The 18,556-nt window shown below is 54.3% G+C and overlaps 1 protein-coding gene across 1 annotated transcript; it reads left to right on the forward strand.

Moving 5' to 3' along the window:
• Positions 1–152: 152 nt before the first annotated feature.
• LOC142905822 (uncharacterized) lies at positions 153–17,333 on the forward strand. The gene is made up of 14 exons (XM_076052974.1): positions 153–273; positions 2,329–2,365; positions 2,970–3,243; positions 3,419–3,629; positions 3,863–3,888; positions 4,970–5,006; positions 5,859–5,884; positions 6,004–6,043; positions 6,953–6,983; positions 7,790–7,937; positions 10,657–11,419; positions 12,784–12,914; positions 15,931–16,026; positions 16,500–17,333. The coding sequence occupies exons 1-14, from the start codon at positions 255–257 to the stop codon at positions 17,232–17,234; spliced, it is 2,574 nt and encodes an 857-aa protein (XP_075909089.1). The 5' UTR covers positions 153–254; the 3' UTR covers positions 17,235–17,333.
• The last annotated feature ends 1,223 nt before the right edge of the window (positions 17,334–18,556 follow it).

Raw genomic sequence — 18,556 nt, forward strand, 5'->3', positions numbered from 1 at the left:
GTATAGATGTTTGACAGTGATTTACCTTTCTGACCCCGTGCCCCCGCATTAGACGTGTCAAAAAAGAGCTTTACAGGTCATCGGATTCTTCCTGCAGGATATTTACGTCACCACGCGAGGTGGCCGCGGGCGTCACGACGCGAGCTGACGTCACCGCGCTAGCGCGCTGACGTCACCACGCTCGCCACGCTTCCCGCCCAAAAAAGCAGCGGCAGCCGTTCACCCCCCCCCCTCCGTCACGAGGGACAACAGCGATGGCGTATTTTGAACGAGGTGAGGTGACGGTCCCGACTCCTCCTCCACGGTTTTGTCGTGGTTGTTTTGCTGCAGAGAGCGAGCCTCGGTGTTATTCCCTCACGCATTCATCGTCGTTGCAAAGCAGACGCCATGACAACGTATAACGACGCAATGGCCACCCCCACACCGACAAATACTAAAGGAAACATCGCGGCGATAACGCTGGCTCCTGGCGCGTTTGCCGTCTTGTTCGGCCCGAATGTTGAAGCCAGTTGTGGCCGTGCGACGGGCGGATCGCCTTCGCACGCGGTCGAAACGGATCGTCGAGCCGACTAAACGACGAGGCGAATTTCGTGAGGGGGGGCGGTGTATTGCGGCGCGTTGGCGACAGTCTTGGGCAGCCGAAGGAGTTTGTTTGGGTTCCTGCGAGCGAGCGCTTTGGGACGCAGCCGCGACAAAATGGCGGCCCCTTTTAACAAATCCGTGAGCGCCGGCAGTCTGCCGCTTCCGGAAGATGTCCACCGAAACGCCGATAGATCTTCCGGAAGACGCTGTGAAGATAAGGGAACGATCTTCCGGAATCGGAATGTAAATTATTGTGGATGGAACGGAAACGGATTCCGGAAGATTGCCACCGAAACCCGGGCAGCTCTTCCGGAATGCGGTGTCGGAACAATCAATGCAGCGGTCTCCTCGGTGAACGATATTTATTGGTTCCACGTTAACATGTATTGAAATTGTCGTTGATCGAACATAGGAAATACATTTTTGATTTAAAGCTTTCGTGACTGCAGGGATTCATATTCTTGGTTCTTTCGGTAAAGTCACGTAGAAGGGAAACAATAAACTAAAAATATAAAACAAAATATTGTTTTATATTTTTTATAAAATGATAAAAATATAAAGAACCAAGAATATAGGAAATGCATGTTAAATGAAGTTGATTTTTTTCACCCTAAAAAAATAGCTTCACATTTAACCACGCAATTTAATACATAAACATAAGAACGCATTAAATCATTAATATTAATAGAAACACGGATAAATAATGAATAGAGCATAAAAAGGTGCATAAAGTAACAATTCTTACCTTAGGCTAAGACGATGAATGGCTGAAGGGATCGCTGATTGGCTGAGGTCTGCAGAGTCCCACTTAGGGACCGCTCTGATTGGCCAAAATTTGCGGGTCCGCGTGATATCGTAAACATGATCGTTAATCGAACATTTTCCGTTAATGGAAACAATGGAACCCCTATGGGAGGCGGATCGTGAGTCTAAATATTGTTAATCGATGGCATTGTAAACCGAGGCACCGCCGTATTTATACTGGAGGAGGAATCCGATGAGCTATGAAGGTCTCTGTTTTTGTTGCACACAAGTGCAGATGGTGGCCGATGGTCGAGAATAATAGCGGAGCCGCAGACAAGGGATGGAACGGATGTGTTCCAGAGGGACCGCCCACCGTGGAGATGGAGCGATGCTTCTGTTGCTCTCTGTGCTGGGTGGCGAGATGTGAACTACCTCGCCTGGTATACAGGAGGTCATGGGTTCGATCCCGACCCTGACGATACCTGCTGTATGTTTGGAGTTTGCGTGTCTCTCTCCCCGTGGTCGCGTGGATTTCTCTCCGGGTCCTCCAGGTTTTCCCTCCACATTTAGAGTCAACATCACAACGCGTTTAGAGCGATAAACTTTCACTTGATACGCCACTTCGTTGAGCTGTCATTTGTGGCCAGGTCACTTCTGAAACAGAGCTCTGTAGTAGCGCATTTGGGGCCTTACCTGGTGAAATAAAAAAAAGCTCATAGTTTAAAATAGTTGTTGAGTATTTTCACTTAGTTGTTAATTGACTATTTAACAGCGATTTTGTGCAAATTTTCGATGTCCCATGCGACGCGGTTTTTTTTCTGAAGCCAAAAAAATACTGCATCGCAGTAAACAGATCTATTTGCATTTTGTCATGTTGTTTCTTTCTGAGCCCCCCCCCACGGGGGTCACCCTTGCGAATGACAACTCGCCTCTGTGGTCGATGAAATAAACAACGCTCAGACTTTCTCTCTCCCGTGCGCGCGTTTCTGTCGCCGTGCGCAGGTCCCGGTACCAGCTACGGCGGAGGCCACCCAAAGGAGTGAGTGATTCCACGCTCGTTCTCGCTCGCTCGCTCTCCCCTTCACGGCAGTTCACAAGCGTCTGCCGCCATTCCCACCGCGGTGCGCTGTCCACGCGCTGTTGGCGCGGGACGCGATTCGGACCGCGACGCCGTTGCATCGTCGCACGCGGGATTTTGCCAATGCCTACGTGAAGCTGGTTTTGTGTTGCCGAGCTAGCGATGTGTGTTGTGCGGTGTGCGCACGTGTGTACGTAGCCAGCCGTGCTAATCGGAGATGCGGTGTTGAGTCAATGGGTAGTCTTAGTCGATGGGGAGCATTGAGTCTATGGGTAGGTTTAGTCTATGGGCTGTGTGTATGTTGAACTCTTTAACACAATACGTAGCCAGCCGTGCTAATCGGAGATGCAGTGTTGAGTCAATGGGTAGTCTTAGTCGATGGGCTGCATGTACGTATGTTGAACTTCTTTTGCACCATACATAGCCAACCGCGCAAATCGACAACAAAACCAAACACATAAAGAACCTCGGGGCGGCCTGCCGGGACCCGAAGCACGAACGAACGCGCCTGCATCGGCGTTCACAGCCCCCGGGATTTTTGTCTCTGCGCGTGAACGCGGTTCAGCTACCAGCCATACGACTCCCGGGGGGACGACTACCGCCACGGCCCCGGAGGAGGCGGCGGCGCTCACCACGCGGGCTACGCGCGACCCGCCGGGTGGCGCTCGGACGACCGCGCGTACGAGCGCCACCACGCGGCGCCGTACCCAGCCAAGGCGCCCGCCTCGTACGGATACGGGGGCCGCCAAGACTACTACGAGGGGGGCGGCGGCGGGGTCGGCGGGGGGTCCTCGTCGCGCGACTACGGGGGGCCGCCGCACCGCGCCGCGGCCTCTGGGGTGAGGGCGCGCCACCACTCGTCGTGACGTGAACGCGGGAGCGTTTGGGCTCGTTGACGCTCGTACTCGCGCTAGTACGACCCGCGAGTCGTTGGCGCGACGAGCGTCAGCGCGAGCGTCTTGCCGAGGGCTCCGTGTGTTGAGAGTGAATATCTTCGTGAACATCTTGGTGCAGCACGGCAGGGACTATGGCGGAGGAGGCAGCTATGGCGGAGGCTACGGCGGCGGTTCCGGCTTCAGGCGCTCCGGCTACGGGGAGCGCGAGCACCACTACCACCACCTTGATCACGACCGCGGCGGCCGCGAGGGCGGCAGCTACCAGCGCCGCGACCGCTCCTGGTCCGGCGGGTCCCAGCCCAAGAGACCGCGTCGAGACGACAGCAGAGGTAGCGCCCGCCCCCACCCCCCACACGCACGGCGCGCCCTGCGTGTGTGCGGTCACTCGCTTCCTCGGCGCTCTTCGCTATTACAACCGCGCACCGGTTCTGCCTCCGCCCGCGTTGAGTAAACTCGGTCTACCGGACTTGACGGTTTTGCCTCATTCGCGCTGTGTTCGGCCAGCACCAGCGCACCGCAGATGAAGTGGTCACCAGCGTGTCTGTGCCATTCTCTCCTGCAGAGCACGAGCGCTACGACAAAGAGGAGGTGAGCAACTTTGTTTCTTGCTGGCTTTCTCACCGTTATTACTCCACTCTTTTACGGGAGTCCTTCATTTTTCATTGCCTTAAATAAACCCATAAATAAGCTATTAAATACGTGAAAAGTATCAGAATAACACATCACTTTCTCTCATCACTTTATATCTCACCGCGTTATCTCTCATCACATTCTCATCACTTCATTTCACATTCTCTCTCATCACTGCATCTCTCATCACATTCTCACTCATCACTTCATCTCTCTCATCATTTTTTTTTTCTCTCTCTTGAAGCAGTCGTCGTGTAGACTTCCAGAAGCGATTCGCGGATAGCCAACGTGGCGGAGAGCCAAGTTCGTGCATAAAGCAAGTTCGTGAATAACGAGGGAAAACTCGCCTCTTTAAATTGGCCTTTACTCCCTGCCTACTTCTGGCCGTGTACCCTACAGGTTCTGGTTATTTTGTGGCTTTCCATACACTGTGGCGCATTGGGATCTACGGATGAAATGAGCCACTTTACAGATAGAGTAAGGACTTCCTTGCACGAGTTTCTACAACGTCAAGTCGCCTACCTGCCTGTGGGCCAGGTGGCTGCTCGGCCGTAGAGCGAGCGGCTCGCATTCAGAAGGGTCGCGCGAGTTCACCTCCTGGCTGTGGAGGGGGTTGAACTTGGTCCGTCATCGTTGTCATCATCGTCGTTGTCTCAATGTCATCATCGTCGTTGTCAATATCATCATTGTCATCGTCGTCATTGTCATCATCGTCGTTGTCAATATCATCATCATTGTCATCGTCGTCATTGTCATCGTCGTCAACATCGTGATTGTCGTCATCATTGTCATCATTGCTATCGTTGTCATCATCATTGTCAACATAATCATCATTATCGTCATCATTGTCAACATCGTCATTGTCATCGTAGTCGTCATCATTGTCATCCCTCTTTCCAGGGTCAATACATTGAGCACCACTCTGTGTGGGGAAGGGTCAACGGCGGTTGTGCGCTACGGGTAGACTCGCTCTCGCCGTAGGGAATGTGGAATTTCCAACACCCGCTCACCGTGGTTTTTATTCTTTATTTGTTTGCAGAGACACAGCAGGAGCGACCGCGACACCGATGGGCGCAGTAAGTACAGCGCACGCCTGCCTACAGATAGCACCTCTTCACCGTCACACAACAACAAGATCCCCCGTGTAACCTTTCACAGACTGTTGGGGCAAGTGCTGTTAGCGAGCAGCACCTACGAAGGTCGTCACGGCATGCAACACGGGGGGGTCGGTGGCCGGTACCGCGCCCGGCTGCCTTTGTCTCCCCAATATCTTATGTTCACACACATCGCACCAGCTCATTATTTAAGCCTGGGTCGACCTATATACCTGTCAGAAATCCGTCTTGGTAAGTAACACATACCAAGACGAACAAAAATTAGACAAAACCCAGAGTCGATCATTGAATTGATTCTCGGCACTGCGTGGGTGACCATTTATCACATTTCCACGTCCCTTTGCAAAAAACTATTTGTTATACCAGGTAAGGCCCACTGAGCTATGTAGCCCGTTTTTCAGACGCGACCTGGCTATCACAAATGATGGCTCAACGTAGCGGCTTGTCGTCATCGTGTGGAAATATATAGCGGCAGCCAAATACTCTGAAACGCGTGACGCCGATTCTAAATGCGGTGGGAAAAACCAGAGGACCCGGGGAAAGAATCGACGCGACCACGGGGCGAGAGACACGCAGACTCCAAATACACGTCAGCAGACGTCGCGAGGTTGGGGATCGCGCCCACAACCTGCTGCGTGCCGGGCGAGGGAGCTGGCATCTTGCCTCCGTGGCGCCCCAGTTGTGAGTGGGCATCGCCAGGGCCCTTCACGCTCCCCTGAATTTGAATCTTTGACTGCGGTTCTCGGGGTGGGGGGGCGTCCCCTGTCCGTGTGAATAACGTTTGCCTTGTTTGCCATGTGTCGCTGCACCCAGGTTTCGACCGAGATGACAAGCACGGGGTGAGTGTGCAATGAGTTCATCTTGTCACGTGGTTGATTTCATAAAACATTTACCCAGTTGTAGGCTGTGCAGGGTGGGTGGTTGGCATCTGCTCATCCATTGTGCTGTCTGTTCACAGAGGCAGCGCTCTGAGAAGCTGGACTACGATGATTCTGGCCGTGAGTTTCTCGCTCACTCACAACCTCATCCACAACAAGACAAAGATCCCCACCTCCCCCCGTGTAGCCTTCAGCAGACCGTCAGGGGCAAGTGCTGATCGCGAGTAGCAGCCAGCGGCTATGAAGGCCGGAACGGCACACTCAGGGGGTGGGTGGCCAACACCGCGCCCGGCCGCCTTCGTCCGCCAGTGGCGATGTTCACACACCGCACCGGGTACTCATTTTAGGCCGAGTTTACCTAGGGGAGGAGGCCCAGGACCGGTTCAGATAATTGTCAGTGGTGTTGGCCGTGAGCGGGAATCGAACTCGGGTCTTTTAGGGCTACACGGGGGAGCTTTGTCTTTGGTGGAGAGAGAGAGAGAGACCGGCTGGCTTGTCAGGGGAGCTTTGTCTTTGGTGGAGAGAGAGAGAGAGACCGGCTGGCTTGTCAGGCCGTCCGCATGTCGCACTTGGAAGTTCCCCGTGGCCCAGGGATGTCGCTGGATACGTGCGCACACACGCACGCAGCAAGCGCGTGATGACGCGTCTACAAAACGTCGTTAGGTCTGTAACCTACACAGGGGCTGCTTTATTGATGCACTGAGCATCACGCCTCAGTCAAATGCGTGAACAAATACTAAAAACCGATCCGTAATGAAGTGTGTTTGGCTCATTATCCCTCCGGGGTGGTTAAAACGAGTACCACTTTGAGTGAGGAAGTTAAACCGTGTGGTTGTCCTGTGGAGAGACTTGTCCCCCGCCATAGGAATGTGAAATTTCCAGCACTGGCTCTGTGCAGGAGCTGTAAACAGGGGGGCAGGAAATCACTCTTGTTATTGTTGTTGTGACCGTGACCTAGGAAGTGACGATGTTTTACGTGCGCGCATTCTCATCATTATCTTCCCCTCTGTGTTTCACGTCTCTCCACAGGCAGGATGAAGAACAGACGGGAGTCCTTCAAGTAAGGTTCATATTCAGAGTAAAACCAGATGTCATCAATTCCTATTTCTCCCCGTGTCCGATTGTATAATGACACGTGGATGCGAGCTAAGGCCCACTGAGCTATGTAGCTCTCTTTCAGAAGCGATCTGGCCTCACGTAATGGTAGCTCAACGAAGTGGCTTATCATCGCGTGGAAATTTATAGCAGCAGCCAAACACTTGTTAAGCGCGTGACGTCGATTCTACATGGGGAGGGAAAAACCGGAGGCCTGAAAAAAATCTACTCTACCATTGGGAGAGAGAGGAGAGACACGCAAACTCCAAAGATACAGCAGGCATCAGGGTTGGGATCACACCCACGATCTCCTGCTTACCAGGCGAGGGAATTAACATCTCTTGCCACGGTTGGAGATGCAAACTCCAAAGATACAGCAGGCGGCGTCAGGGTCGGGATCAAACCAACGACCTCCTGCATACCAGGTGAGAGAGTTAACATCTCGCCACTGCCAGCACCCCATGCATATGCCCCAGTCGGTCATCCACTTGGGGTCCCGTGATCTCTCCAGCCAGCAGCGAGAAAGCCTTGCAAACTTCACGCGTGACGTCCTCAGAAGTTCCACCTAGCCTGGCACGAGCCTCTCTCCCCTAGGGCGGTGACGTCACCGCCACGGAGTGGCAAGGCTGGTTGGGATGAGTGGCTGTGTCAAAATGGGTGGCACACAGCTGACGTGAGCGTGCGTGGTGCCCATGGTGACAAACACGTTGCAGGGCGGCAGTTGATACCTATGGGACGTTTTTTTGCCATCAAAATGATGAATGTCTGCAGGCAGCAGTACTACTGCGCCGTGTGCAAGTACGGCACGGCGGAGGAGGCTGACATCGAGTACCACCTGGGCAGCCCCTTCCACCAGTTCATCCTGCGCCTCATCAAGGAGTCCTTCCCCGACGAGAAGGGCATGTCCGAGTTCCTGCACGTAAGGCTCCACAGCCTGCACCCCAGCGCCTCCCTCCCTCCCCTCCTCCCCTGCCTCCGCTCCCTCCCTCCTTTCACTCCCTCCCTCCCCTCCGCTCACTCCCTCCCCTCCCTCTCCACTGCCTCCGCTCCCGCCCTCCCAACCACCCCGCCCCGTCACTTTATCAGTTGCTGCCGTTGTCCAGTTCAAGTTGACCTTGTCTAAGCAGGGCAGAGCGCGCGCGAGCGGAGACGGTGACGAGTCCCCTGTACGCAAGAGTGACCCACGACCTGGGTCACCGAAATGTCGTTGGTTACTTCTGATAACCGTTGGTAGTGAACACTGTAGTCGGCCTACAGTTGTCTCCGTCGGCCAACTTCATACTTGTTGGGCAAAGGGTCTCCTCCCCTATTTTCTCCCGGCTGTGTGCGTTTGCCTGTTTGTGTGTGTGTGTGTGTGCGTGTGTGCGAGTGTGTGTGCGTTTGTGTTTTCCTGTTTGTGTGTGCGCGTGTATGCGCGTGCAGCTGCCCGTTGTTCTCTGTGTTTGTTGAGCTTCTTTTGCACCGTACGTAAGCCAACTGTTCTAATGGGAGGTATCTAATGGGGGGCTTCTAATCGGAGGTACGGAGGATTCTCCACCACGTTTGCTGGGAATGCGTGGGTAGGGTTTTGGCCGTGTGCCTTCCGAATGCGATGCGGAGAATCCGCCACGTAAGTTAAGATCCCCAGCGGTGCTCGCTGGACCGTCGGCGGTTTGGGCTGAATCTCCGAGTTTTACAGAGGCAGGTTTAAGGCGGCCAGGTTAAGCAGCGTGGCTTCATTTGCGAAGCCAAATCTACATTTCCTCGCTTTTTAAGACGAGAAACCCCAGCCTTGAATCTCGGACTCTCAGAGTTGGCAGCCTCGTTGAGGAACGAGAGCTGCATCCCCTAAAGCGCCACGGCGGCGAGGAGATGTTCACTACCTTGCTTGGTATACAGAAGGTCGTGGGTTCGAGCCCAACCCCGACGCCTGCTTTATCTTTGGAGTTTGCACGTTCTCTCCGTGGTCACGTTGATTTTTCTCCGGGGACCTTCAGTTTTCCCGTTCCACATTTAGAATGATTCGCTCACAGTATTAGCCTGCTGCTATAAATTGACACGTGACGATAAGCCACTTCGTTGAGCTTCCAGTTGTGGCCAGCTCAGTGGGCCTTGCCTGGTAAAATAAAAATTCTTTGTTTTTTTTCGGTAAAGTCACGTAGGTAAAAAATAAAATTAAAATAAATGAAAACAACTAAATTAAATCACGACGTTTCGGAGGCAACACAAGCTTCCTTCATCAGGTGTAAAAAAGGCACAGTTTCCATTTATTTATTTATTTTCCCTACATGACTTTACCGAAAAAAAAACAAAGAGTATGAATCCTTGCAGTCACGAAAGCTTCAAATCTAGGAAAACAAAACGAGTTTAGGGTTTAGTGGACAGGAGATCATAAGAGCTGGGGAAAAGAGATGATGGGGAAGAGAAGTGAGGTGACCTGTGATGTGGTGGGTGAGTTTGGTGAGTGAGTTCGGGGGTGAGTGGGTGAGCGGGTGACCTGCAGTGTGGTGATGGTGGGTTGAACACCGTTGTGGACGAAATGAAATGGTCGGTCTGGTTAAACCACGAGTTCTCAACGCGGGTCGATGAGAGGTAAGCTCGGTGTAGACGTTAATGAATATCACAAGTCAGGTCTAAGAGATCTCTGATGTAGACGTAGAGCAACAACGACAATGTCACATTCAGGCGGTCAAGACAGATAACCGCGTCGGGAGCAGCGGATGTTTCGCCGTGAGGGCCGCTGTCTTAAGAGATGCTCGCTGGACACTTGCAGCATTAATCTTCTATCGTAGGGACCGAGTCTAGGATGTGCCGTGGATGTGTTTAATCCAGGCTTGGTCTTGTTGTTTCTGTGAAACGCTTGTCCTTAATTACATGGCAGAGAACCTTTCGCAAATGTGCGTGTGTTTGTGCGCGTGTAAACCCCTAAGCCCTGTGCGTGCGAGTGTGTGGTACTCGCAGTGTGCTGTGTATGGTGCTCTGAGATGAGCGTTAGTGCTGAGCACGAGGACCCAGGCTCAGATTTTCGTTCCCGACCCTGACTATGCCTGCCGTTGTATATTTGGAGTTTGCGTGTCTGTCCGTCTCCCCGTGGTGTCGCGGATTTTTCTCAGAGTCCTCTCAGTTTTTTTCCCCGCCGCATTTAGGATGAACGTGACGTGTTTAGAGTATTTGGCTGCCGCTAGAAGTTTCCACACGCCGATGATGTTGAGCCACTTCATTGAGCTGTCGTTTGTGATAGCCAGGTCGCTTCTGAAACAGAGCCACGTAGCTCAGTAGGCCTTACCTGGTCAAATCTATTTTTTTTAATAGGTTTATAGTTTATTCACAAGTTTTCACAGTAGGGGGCGGGTGGGTGTGTGTGTCTGGGGGGTGGGGGGGGAGTCTGCGTGGAGTAGGCTTGAGATGTACGACCGCTTGTTGTTCTGGAGAGCCGGGAACTGGGGTAGGTGCGAGACAGCCCACACACAGCAAGCCAGGGCCGTGTTGTTGTGTTTGTGCTGTTACTGGGCGGGGAGGGAGGGGTTTGTGGGGTGGTCCGCCAGCGTGTGCGTGTCTGCGTGCGTGTAACCCTAACGGCACTGCGCAACGAAGTCACAACTCGAGAAAGAGCGATCTTTTGCAGATCTACTTTTACATTTTCCCTTCTTCTCTTGTAGCAATACATAACGTTGAGAAACAAGAAATTGGCAACGCGCAAGAAGGAGTATGGCAAAGTGAACCGACACGAGAAGCCAAAGAGCTCCAAGTCGAAGGAGGAGGAGAAGACTTTGAGCGATGTCGCCGCGGAGGACGAAGGGAAAGCCGCCGCCGAGGTGGCCGGTGCCGACCCGGCACTCGTGCCGGACGAAACCGCCGCCGATCTCCCCGCCGACGCTAAACCGCAACGACAAGAGCAGCGAGAAGACGACGACGAATCTATGGACACGACTGGGACAGTGGTAGAGGCCTCTGCCGTTGTCGCAGCCGCCGTGACGGCCGAGGTCTTGGGAACCGAAGAAGTCGCGGCTGAGGTGCCCGGCGAAACAACAACGGGGGGGAAAACAACAACAATGGGGGAAACGACAACAACAACAACAACGGGCGGTAAAGCCTGCGATGTGGCAGACTCTGAGAGCACTGCTGTTCTTCCCGCGGAGGAGGCCGCCGCCGATGATTCCACCTCCGCCGAACCTGCCGCCGTCGCCGACGACGAACGCAAAGAGGAGGAGGAGGAGGGGTCTGCGGCGACGAAGGGCGACACGCCCGCGCAGGATGCGAAAGCGCCGGCCTCGTCGTCTTCTGTCGAGGAAGCGGCGGAGAAGCGGCCAGAGGCGTCGGCCGAAGCGCAGCAAGACGCCGAGAAGGCGCCGGCAGAAGCCACGAATGAGGCGGGAGAGGCCGTGGTTGATCCGGCCGAGCAGAGCTTTGACCCGTTGGCAGGTAAACTGGAGAGGGCTGTCGCAGGGAGTGCTGACGAGCGCCGGGCAGCTCCGCGTCCTCACCCCCACCCCCCCACCGCCCGCCCACACCCCCTCCTCCTCCCCTCCGCCGCCCGGTGCCGTCCGCGCGTGCGCCTCTCTAAACCATCTGCGGTTTAAAAACGAGGAGGAGTGGAAATTCCATTTGGATTCCGTTTGGGGCCCTCGTGCGTTTTTTTAAAACCCGAAACGAAATAAAAAAAGAGTCAAAACAAGCAAAGCGAAAGCAGTGACACGCCGCCAAACCCAAAGTCGATGAGCGCCACCACGCTCGCTTGGCCAGCCAGTTGCGTTGTGCGTGGGGGTGCGTGCGCGCGTATGTGCGTATGCATGCGTGCGACGTCGTGTATCCACGTGTGCGAGCGCGTGTGTGTGTACGTATGCGACATGTGCCGAACTAGTGGCGTGCGTGTGTGTGTGCATGTTTGCGCGTATGTGTGTGTGTGTGTGCGGGGAATCGTGCGTAGTGGAGGATGCGACATCAAGGGGCAGATGTAACATTTCACTTCTTCACTAACAGCAATTGCTGGGAACGGTGCGAACTTCTTTCACACTCTACGTAGCCAACCATGCTCGTTGGAGGTGCAGTGTCAGTCTTTGGGTAGTGTTGAGTCTATGGTCTATGGGCATTGTTAGTCTATGGGTAGTGTTGAGTCTATGGGCAGTGTTAGTCTATGGGTAGTGTTGTCTATGGGCAGTGTTAGTCTCTGGGTAGTGTTGAGTCTATGGGTAGTGTTGAGTCTATGGGTAGTGTTGAGTCTATGGGTAGTGTTAGTCTATGGGTAGTGTTGAGTCTATGGGCAGTGTTAGTCTATGCGTAGTGTTAGTCTATGGGTAGTGTTGAGTCTATGGGCAGTGTTAGTCTCTGGGCAGTGTTAGTCTATGGGCAGTGTTAGTCTCTGGGCAGTGTTAGTCTATGGGCAGTGTTAGTCTCTGGGTAGTGTTAGTCTATGTGCAGTGCGTATGTTGAACTTCTTTCGCACCACCGTACGTAGCCAACCGCGCTAATCAGAGGTGCGGGGGAAGGACAACAAAACTAAACACAAAAGGCAGTTCTAAACAAGTGAGCTTGTCCATCTTAGACGACGATTTAAAAGTTCATCACAGCTCCCGGCGGCTTCCTAATATCGGACGGGGAAGAGCGTTCCAGACGGGCGGGCCGCGGAGTCGCGTCTGAAAGGATAGAAAATGATTGAGAGTGCGAGAGAGCTGCCCCACCTAGCGTCACGGCCGCCCCCCAATCCCCGTCACCAGCCGACCGCCGCCCCTCCGCGCTGTCTCTGTCTCTGCGCCCCCCACGCTCCCACCGTCTCTCTGCTGCTACAGGGCTGGAGCTGGAGGATCTGATGCAGCGCGAGGAGGTGGTGGCGTGCTACATCTGCAACGTCTACATCCCGCTGTCGCGACACGAGGTGGAGGGCCACATGGCGGCAACGTCGCACGTCAACAAGAGGGAGGCGAGTCGCTTGCACGTACCTGTCATGGCCTCTCTCAATCTCTCTCTCAATCTCTCTCTCAATCTCTCTCTCTCAATCTCTCTCTCAATCTCTCTCCATCTCTCTCCATCTCTCCATCTTTTGGCAGTGTTGAGTCTATGGACAGTGTTGAGTCTATGGGCAGTGTTGAGTCTATGGGGAGTGTTGAGTCTATGGGGAGTGTTGAGTCTATGGGTAGTGTTGAGTCTATGGGTAGTGTTGAGTCTATGGGCAGTGTTGAGTCTATGGGTAGTGTTGAGTCTATGGGTAGTGTTGAGTCTATGGGGAGTGTTGAGTCTATGGGTAGTGTTGAGTCTATGGGTAGTGTTGAGTCTATGGGCAGTGTTGAGTCTTTGGGTAGTGTTGAGTCTATGGGGAGTGTTGAGTCTATGGGTAGTCTTGAGTCTATGGGCAGTGTTGAGTCTATGGGTAGTGTTGAGTCTATGGGGAGTGTTGAGTCTATGGGCAGTGTTGAGTCTATGGGCAGTGTTGAGTCTATGGGTAGTGTTGAGTCTATAGGCAGTGTTGAGTCTATGGGTAGTGTTGAGTCTATGGGCAATGTTGAGTCTATGGGCAGTGTTGAGTCTATAGGCAGTGTTGAGTCTTTGGGGAGTGTTAGTCTATGGGCAGTGTTAGTCTATGGGCAGTGTTGAGTCTATGTGTAGTGTTGAGTCTATGGGCAGTGTTGAGTCTATGGGCAGTGTTGAGTCTATTGGCAGTGTTGAGTCTATGGGTATTGTTAGTCTATGGGCAGTGTTGAGTCTATGGGCAGTGTTAGTCTATGGGCAGTGTTGAGTCTATGGGCAGTGTTTAGTCTATGGGCAGTGTTGAGTCTATGGGCAGTGCTGAGTCTATGGGCAGTGTTGAATCTATGGGCAGTGTTGAGTCTGTGGTGCAGTGTTGAGTCTATGGTGCAGTGTTGAGTGTATGGGTAGTGTTAGTCTACGGGCAGTGTTGAGTCTATGGGCAGTGTTGAGTCTATGGGTAGTGTTGAGTCTATGGGCAGTGTTGAGTCTATGGGTAGTGTTGAGTCTATGGGCAGTGTTGAGTCTATGGGTAGTGTTGAGTCTATGGGCAATGTTGAGTCTATGGGCAGTGTTGAGTCTATAGGCAGTGTTGAGTCTATGGGGAGTGTTAGTCTATGGGCAGTGTTAGTCTATGGGCAGTGTTGAGTCTATGTGTAGTGTTGAGTCTATGGGCAGTGTTGAGTCTATGGGCAGTGTTGAGTCTATGGGCAGTGTTGAGTCTATGTGTAGTGTTGAGTCTATGGGCAGTGTTGAGTCTATCGGCAGTGTTGAGTCTATGGGCAGTGTTGAGTCTATGGGCAGTGTTGAGTCTATGGGCAGTGTTGAGTCTATCGGTATTGTTAGTCTATGGGCAGTGTTGAGTCTATGGGCAGTGTTAGTCTCTGGGCAGTGTTGAGTCTATGGGCAGTGTTTAGTCTATGGGCAGTGTTGAGTCTATGGGCAGTGCTGAGTCTATGGGCAGTGTTGAATCTATGGGCAGTGTTGAGTCTATGGTGCAGTGTTGAGTCTATGGTGCAGTGTTGAGTGTATGGGTAGTGTTAGTCTACAGGCAGTGTTGAGTCTATGGGCAGTGTTGAGTCTATGGGTAGTGTTGAGTCTATGGGCAGTGTTGAGTCTATGGGTAGTGTTGAGTCTATGGGCAGTGTTGAGTCTATGGGTAGTGTTGAGTCTATGGGCAATGTTGAGTCTATGGGCAGTGTTGAGTCTATGGGCAGTGTTGAGTCTATGTGTAGTGTTGAGTCTATGGGCAGTGTTGAGTCTATGGGCAGTGTTGAGTCTATGGGCAGTGTTGAGTCTATCGGTATTGTTAGTCTATGGGCAGTGTTGAGTCTATGGGCAGTGTTAGTCTCTGGGCAGTGTTGAGTCTTTGGGCAGTGTTGAGTCTATGGGCAGTGTTGAGTCTATGGTCAGTGTTGAGTCTATGGTGCAGTGTTGAGTCTATGGGCAGTGTTGAGTCTATGGTCAGTGTTGAGTCTATGGTCAGTGTTGAGTCTATGGCTAGTGTTGAGTCTATGGGCAGTGTTGAGTCTATGGTGCAGTGTTGAGTCTATGGGTAGTGTTGAGTCTATGGTGCAGTGTTGAGTCTATGGGTAGTGTTAGTCTACGGGCAGTGTTGAGTCTATGGGCAGTGTTGAGTCTATGGGCAGTGTTGAGTCTATTGGCAGTGTTGAGTCTATGGGTATTGTTAGTCTATGGGCAGTGTTGAGTCTATGGGCAGTGTTTAGTCTATGGGCAGTGTTGAGTCTATGGGCAGTGCTGAGTCTATGGGCTGTGTTGAATCTATGGGCAGTGTTGAGTCTATGGGTATTGTTAGTCTATGGGCAGTGTTGAGTCTATGGGCAGTGTTAGTCTATGGGCAGTGTTGAGTCTATGGGCAGTGTTGAGTCTATGGGTAGTGTTGAGTCTATGGGCAGTGTTGAGTCTATGGGTAGTGTTGAGTCTATGGGCAGTGTTGAGTCTATGGGCAGTGTTGAGTCTATGGGCAGTGTTGAGTCAATGGGCAGTGTTGAGTCAATGGGCAGTGTTGAGTCTATGGTCAGTGTTGAGTTTATGGTGCAGTGTTGAGTCTATGGGCAGTGTTGAGTCTGTGGGCAGTGTTGAGTCTATGGTCAGTGTTGGTCTATGGGCAGTGTTGAGTCTATGGTTAGTGGTAGTCTATGGGCAGTGTTGAGTCTATGGTCAGTGTTGAGTCTATGGGCAGTGTTAGTCTATGGTCAGTGTTGAGTCTATGGTGCAGTGTTGAGTCTATGGTTAGTGGTAGTCTATGGGCAGTGTTGAGTCTATGGTCAGTGTTGAGTCTATGGGCAGTGGTAGTCTATGGTCAGTGTTGAGTCTATGGTGCAGTGTTCAGTCTATGGGCAGTGTTGAGTCTATGGTGCAGTGTGTACGTATATTGAACTTTGTATCGCACCGTACCGAGCCAACCACTCTAATCGGAGGCGTGCGGTCCCTGTGTGTGTGTGCTCCTGCAGAAGTACATGTTTGAAAGGAGGTCTGAGATCCTCCACATATCCAGGAGCATCCTCAACCAGCCGGACGTGGTGGAGATGTTTGAGAAATTTAAGAAGGCAAGTGACGGAGCAAACGTTACACACTTGGGGTTGTCTTCCCGAGTGGCCTGGGTTCGATTCCCGACGCCGGTGCCTCTCTCTCGGGAGCGGCGTAGCGGTCTGCGCTGTTGGAGTTTGTTAAATTATGAAACTATTTTTTATTTGACCAGGTAAGGCCCACTGAGCAACGTAGCTCTTTGTTCAGAAGCGGCTTTGGCCACGAATCGTTATCGTCACGTGGAAATTTATAGCGGCAGCCAAATACTCTAAACGCGTGACGTTGATTCTGAATGTGGAGGGGGAAAAATTTACAACCGGAGGTCCTGGAGAGAAATCGACGCGACCACGGGTACAGAAAGAGCGAGGCACTCAAACTCCAAATATACAGCTGCAGGCGTCGGGGTCGGGATCGAAGCCACCGCCTCCTGCGTACAAGGCGAGGGAGTTAACGTCTCGCCGCCGCGCGTCTTTGACGGTTGTGGTGTTGGCAGGGTGAGGACCCCTTCTCGGTGGAGTTCAAGGAGCACGAGAAGAAGATGGTGGAGAACGCCAAGAAGGAGAGCGAGCGGAAGGCGGCCGCTGCCGTCACCGCCGCCGCTGCCAAGAGTGGCGAAGCTGAGGGGGGAGCGGCGGAGGGAGGAGCGGAGGGGAAAGAGGGAGTGGAGGGAGGCACGGGGGGGGAGGAGGAGGAGGAAGCAGGGGAGGGAGATGCGGACGGCGTAGCAGTAGCAGAGGCTGAGCCGGCAGAGGGGGCAGCGGTCGAATCGCAGGGTGAGAGTGGTGAGGGTGGTGAGGGTCGTGAGGGTGGCGAGGGTCGTGAGGGTGGTGAGGGTGGTGAGGGCGGTGAGCGTGGTGATGGTGGTGAGGGTGGGGAGGGTGGTGATGGTGGTGAGGGTGGGGAGGGTGGCGAGGGATCGGTGCTCCCGGAGGAGGCGATGGAGGTTGGCAGCGAGGGCGCCGTCGTCGTCGTCGTCGTCCCGGTCTCCGTCGACGCGCCGGACGAGTCCACGGAGGGTCAGGCGGGCGCGGCGGAGCCCCCCTTGGGGGACGCGGCGGAGCCCCCCTTGGGGGACGCGGAGCCCCCCACCGTGGTGGCGGGGGAGGGTGGGCAGCAGCAGCAGCAGCAGCAGCCGCCGGCGGCGGCGGCGGCACCCAAGAGGGCGACGGTGACCCCCAAGAGGGGTCGGGGCCGTGGCACCCGGGGGAAAGCGAAGGGGAAGAATTGAGGTGGGGGGGCGCCCAATCCCCCCGCCCGCGTGGGCCGCGGGTCGTGCGGAGCTCGCGTCAGGCCGTCAAGGGGGGGATGAGGAGGAGGATGAGGAGGTGGTGGAGGAGGTGGATGAGGAGGAGGATGAGGAGGATGAGGAGGAGGATGAGGAGGAGGATGAGGAGGAGGATGAGGAGGAGGTGGAGGAGGAGAAGGAGGAGGTGGCGACGGTGCCGACGGTCGCGAGCGGCGTCGGCTCGTTTGCTCGCCGCTCGTTCGTTAGTGCTCTAGACACACAAACCCCTTCGCGCTGGGGGGTTTCTGTTTTTTGTTATCGATTTTCGTCGTCGGCGGCCGAGCGCCGCCCAAACTTGAAGCCCCTAGTCACGTCAGGCTGCGGGTTGTTTTAACTTGCGGTGAACGATAATAATAATAATAATGACGTAGCTAAATTGACGTGCTGAAGAAGAAGAATCATGTCGACGTTTTTTAAAAAAAAAAGGCACTATTTTATAGCGAGCTCGTGCGTGGGACCGGGCGGGGGCGCGAGGTGGGGCGGGCCGTCGTTGCCGTGCGTGTGGCCGTGGTGGTTTTGGCGAGCGCTCATCGGCGGCGGTCGGTCGCGCGACTTCGGGGTTCGCGTTCGACCGCCGAATCCGTTTTTTCGCGCAGACCGTCCCCCCCCCCCACCCCCCACCCCCCCCCCAACCCCCCCCCCCCCCACCCGCAACCGGTTGCCGGAGGAGGTCTGCCGCAACCCGGTTGCAAACACGGCAGGGACGAGAGCGGTGGCTCATCGCCGGGTTCGCCCAACTCGCGGTCGTCTCAATGCCGATCGAGGGGCGGGCGGGCGGGGGGGTGGTGGTGGTGATGGTGGAGCTGTGCGAGGCGTGTGGGCGGCCTGGTCACGTGCCCCACCCCCACCCTCCGTTGCGCGGCTGCTGGCTCGGATGTGGACGGGCGAGTTGCGCGGCTTCAACTGGTGGCACCCTGTCCCCCCACCCCGCCCACCATTGGTGGTTTTAGCAGGCAAGCGGTGAGAGGGCAAGCGGTGAGAGGGCAAGCGGAAGGAGCCGCCGCCGCTGCCGTGGCGGTGGTTGGGTGCGAGAGAGAGAGAGAGAGAGTTGGGGGGAGGAGGTTGTCGCTTCACCAGATGAGGTCTCCACCGAGCTGTGTGGCCATCGCCAATGATGTCGTCATCGTCGCGTGGACATTTATAGCAGCAGCAGCAGCAGCAGCCACATTTCTCTCGAACGCGTGACGACGTCGGTTCGAAATTGTGGAGGGGAAACACCGGAGGAACCCGGGACAAATCCACGCGGCCACGGGGAGAGAAACGCA

Source organism: Petromyzon marinus, chromosome 59 (genome assembly GCF_048934315.1).
Source record: "Petromyzon marinus isolate PM22_M1 ecotype Great Lakes invasive population chromosome 59, UKy_Petmar_22M1.pri1.0, whole genome shotgun sequence".
NCBI classification, from domain to species: domain Eukaryota; kingdom Metazoa; phylum Chordata; class Hyperoartia; order Petromyzontiformes; family Petromyzontidae; genus Petromyzon; species Petromyzon marinus.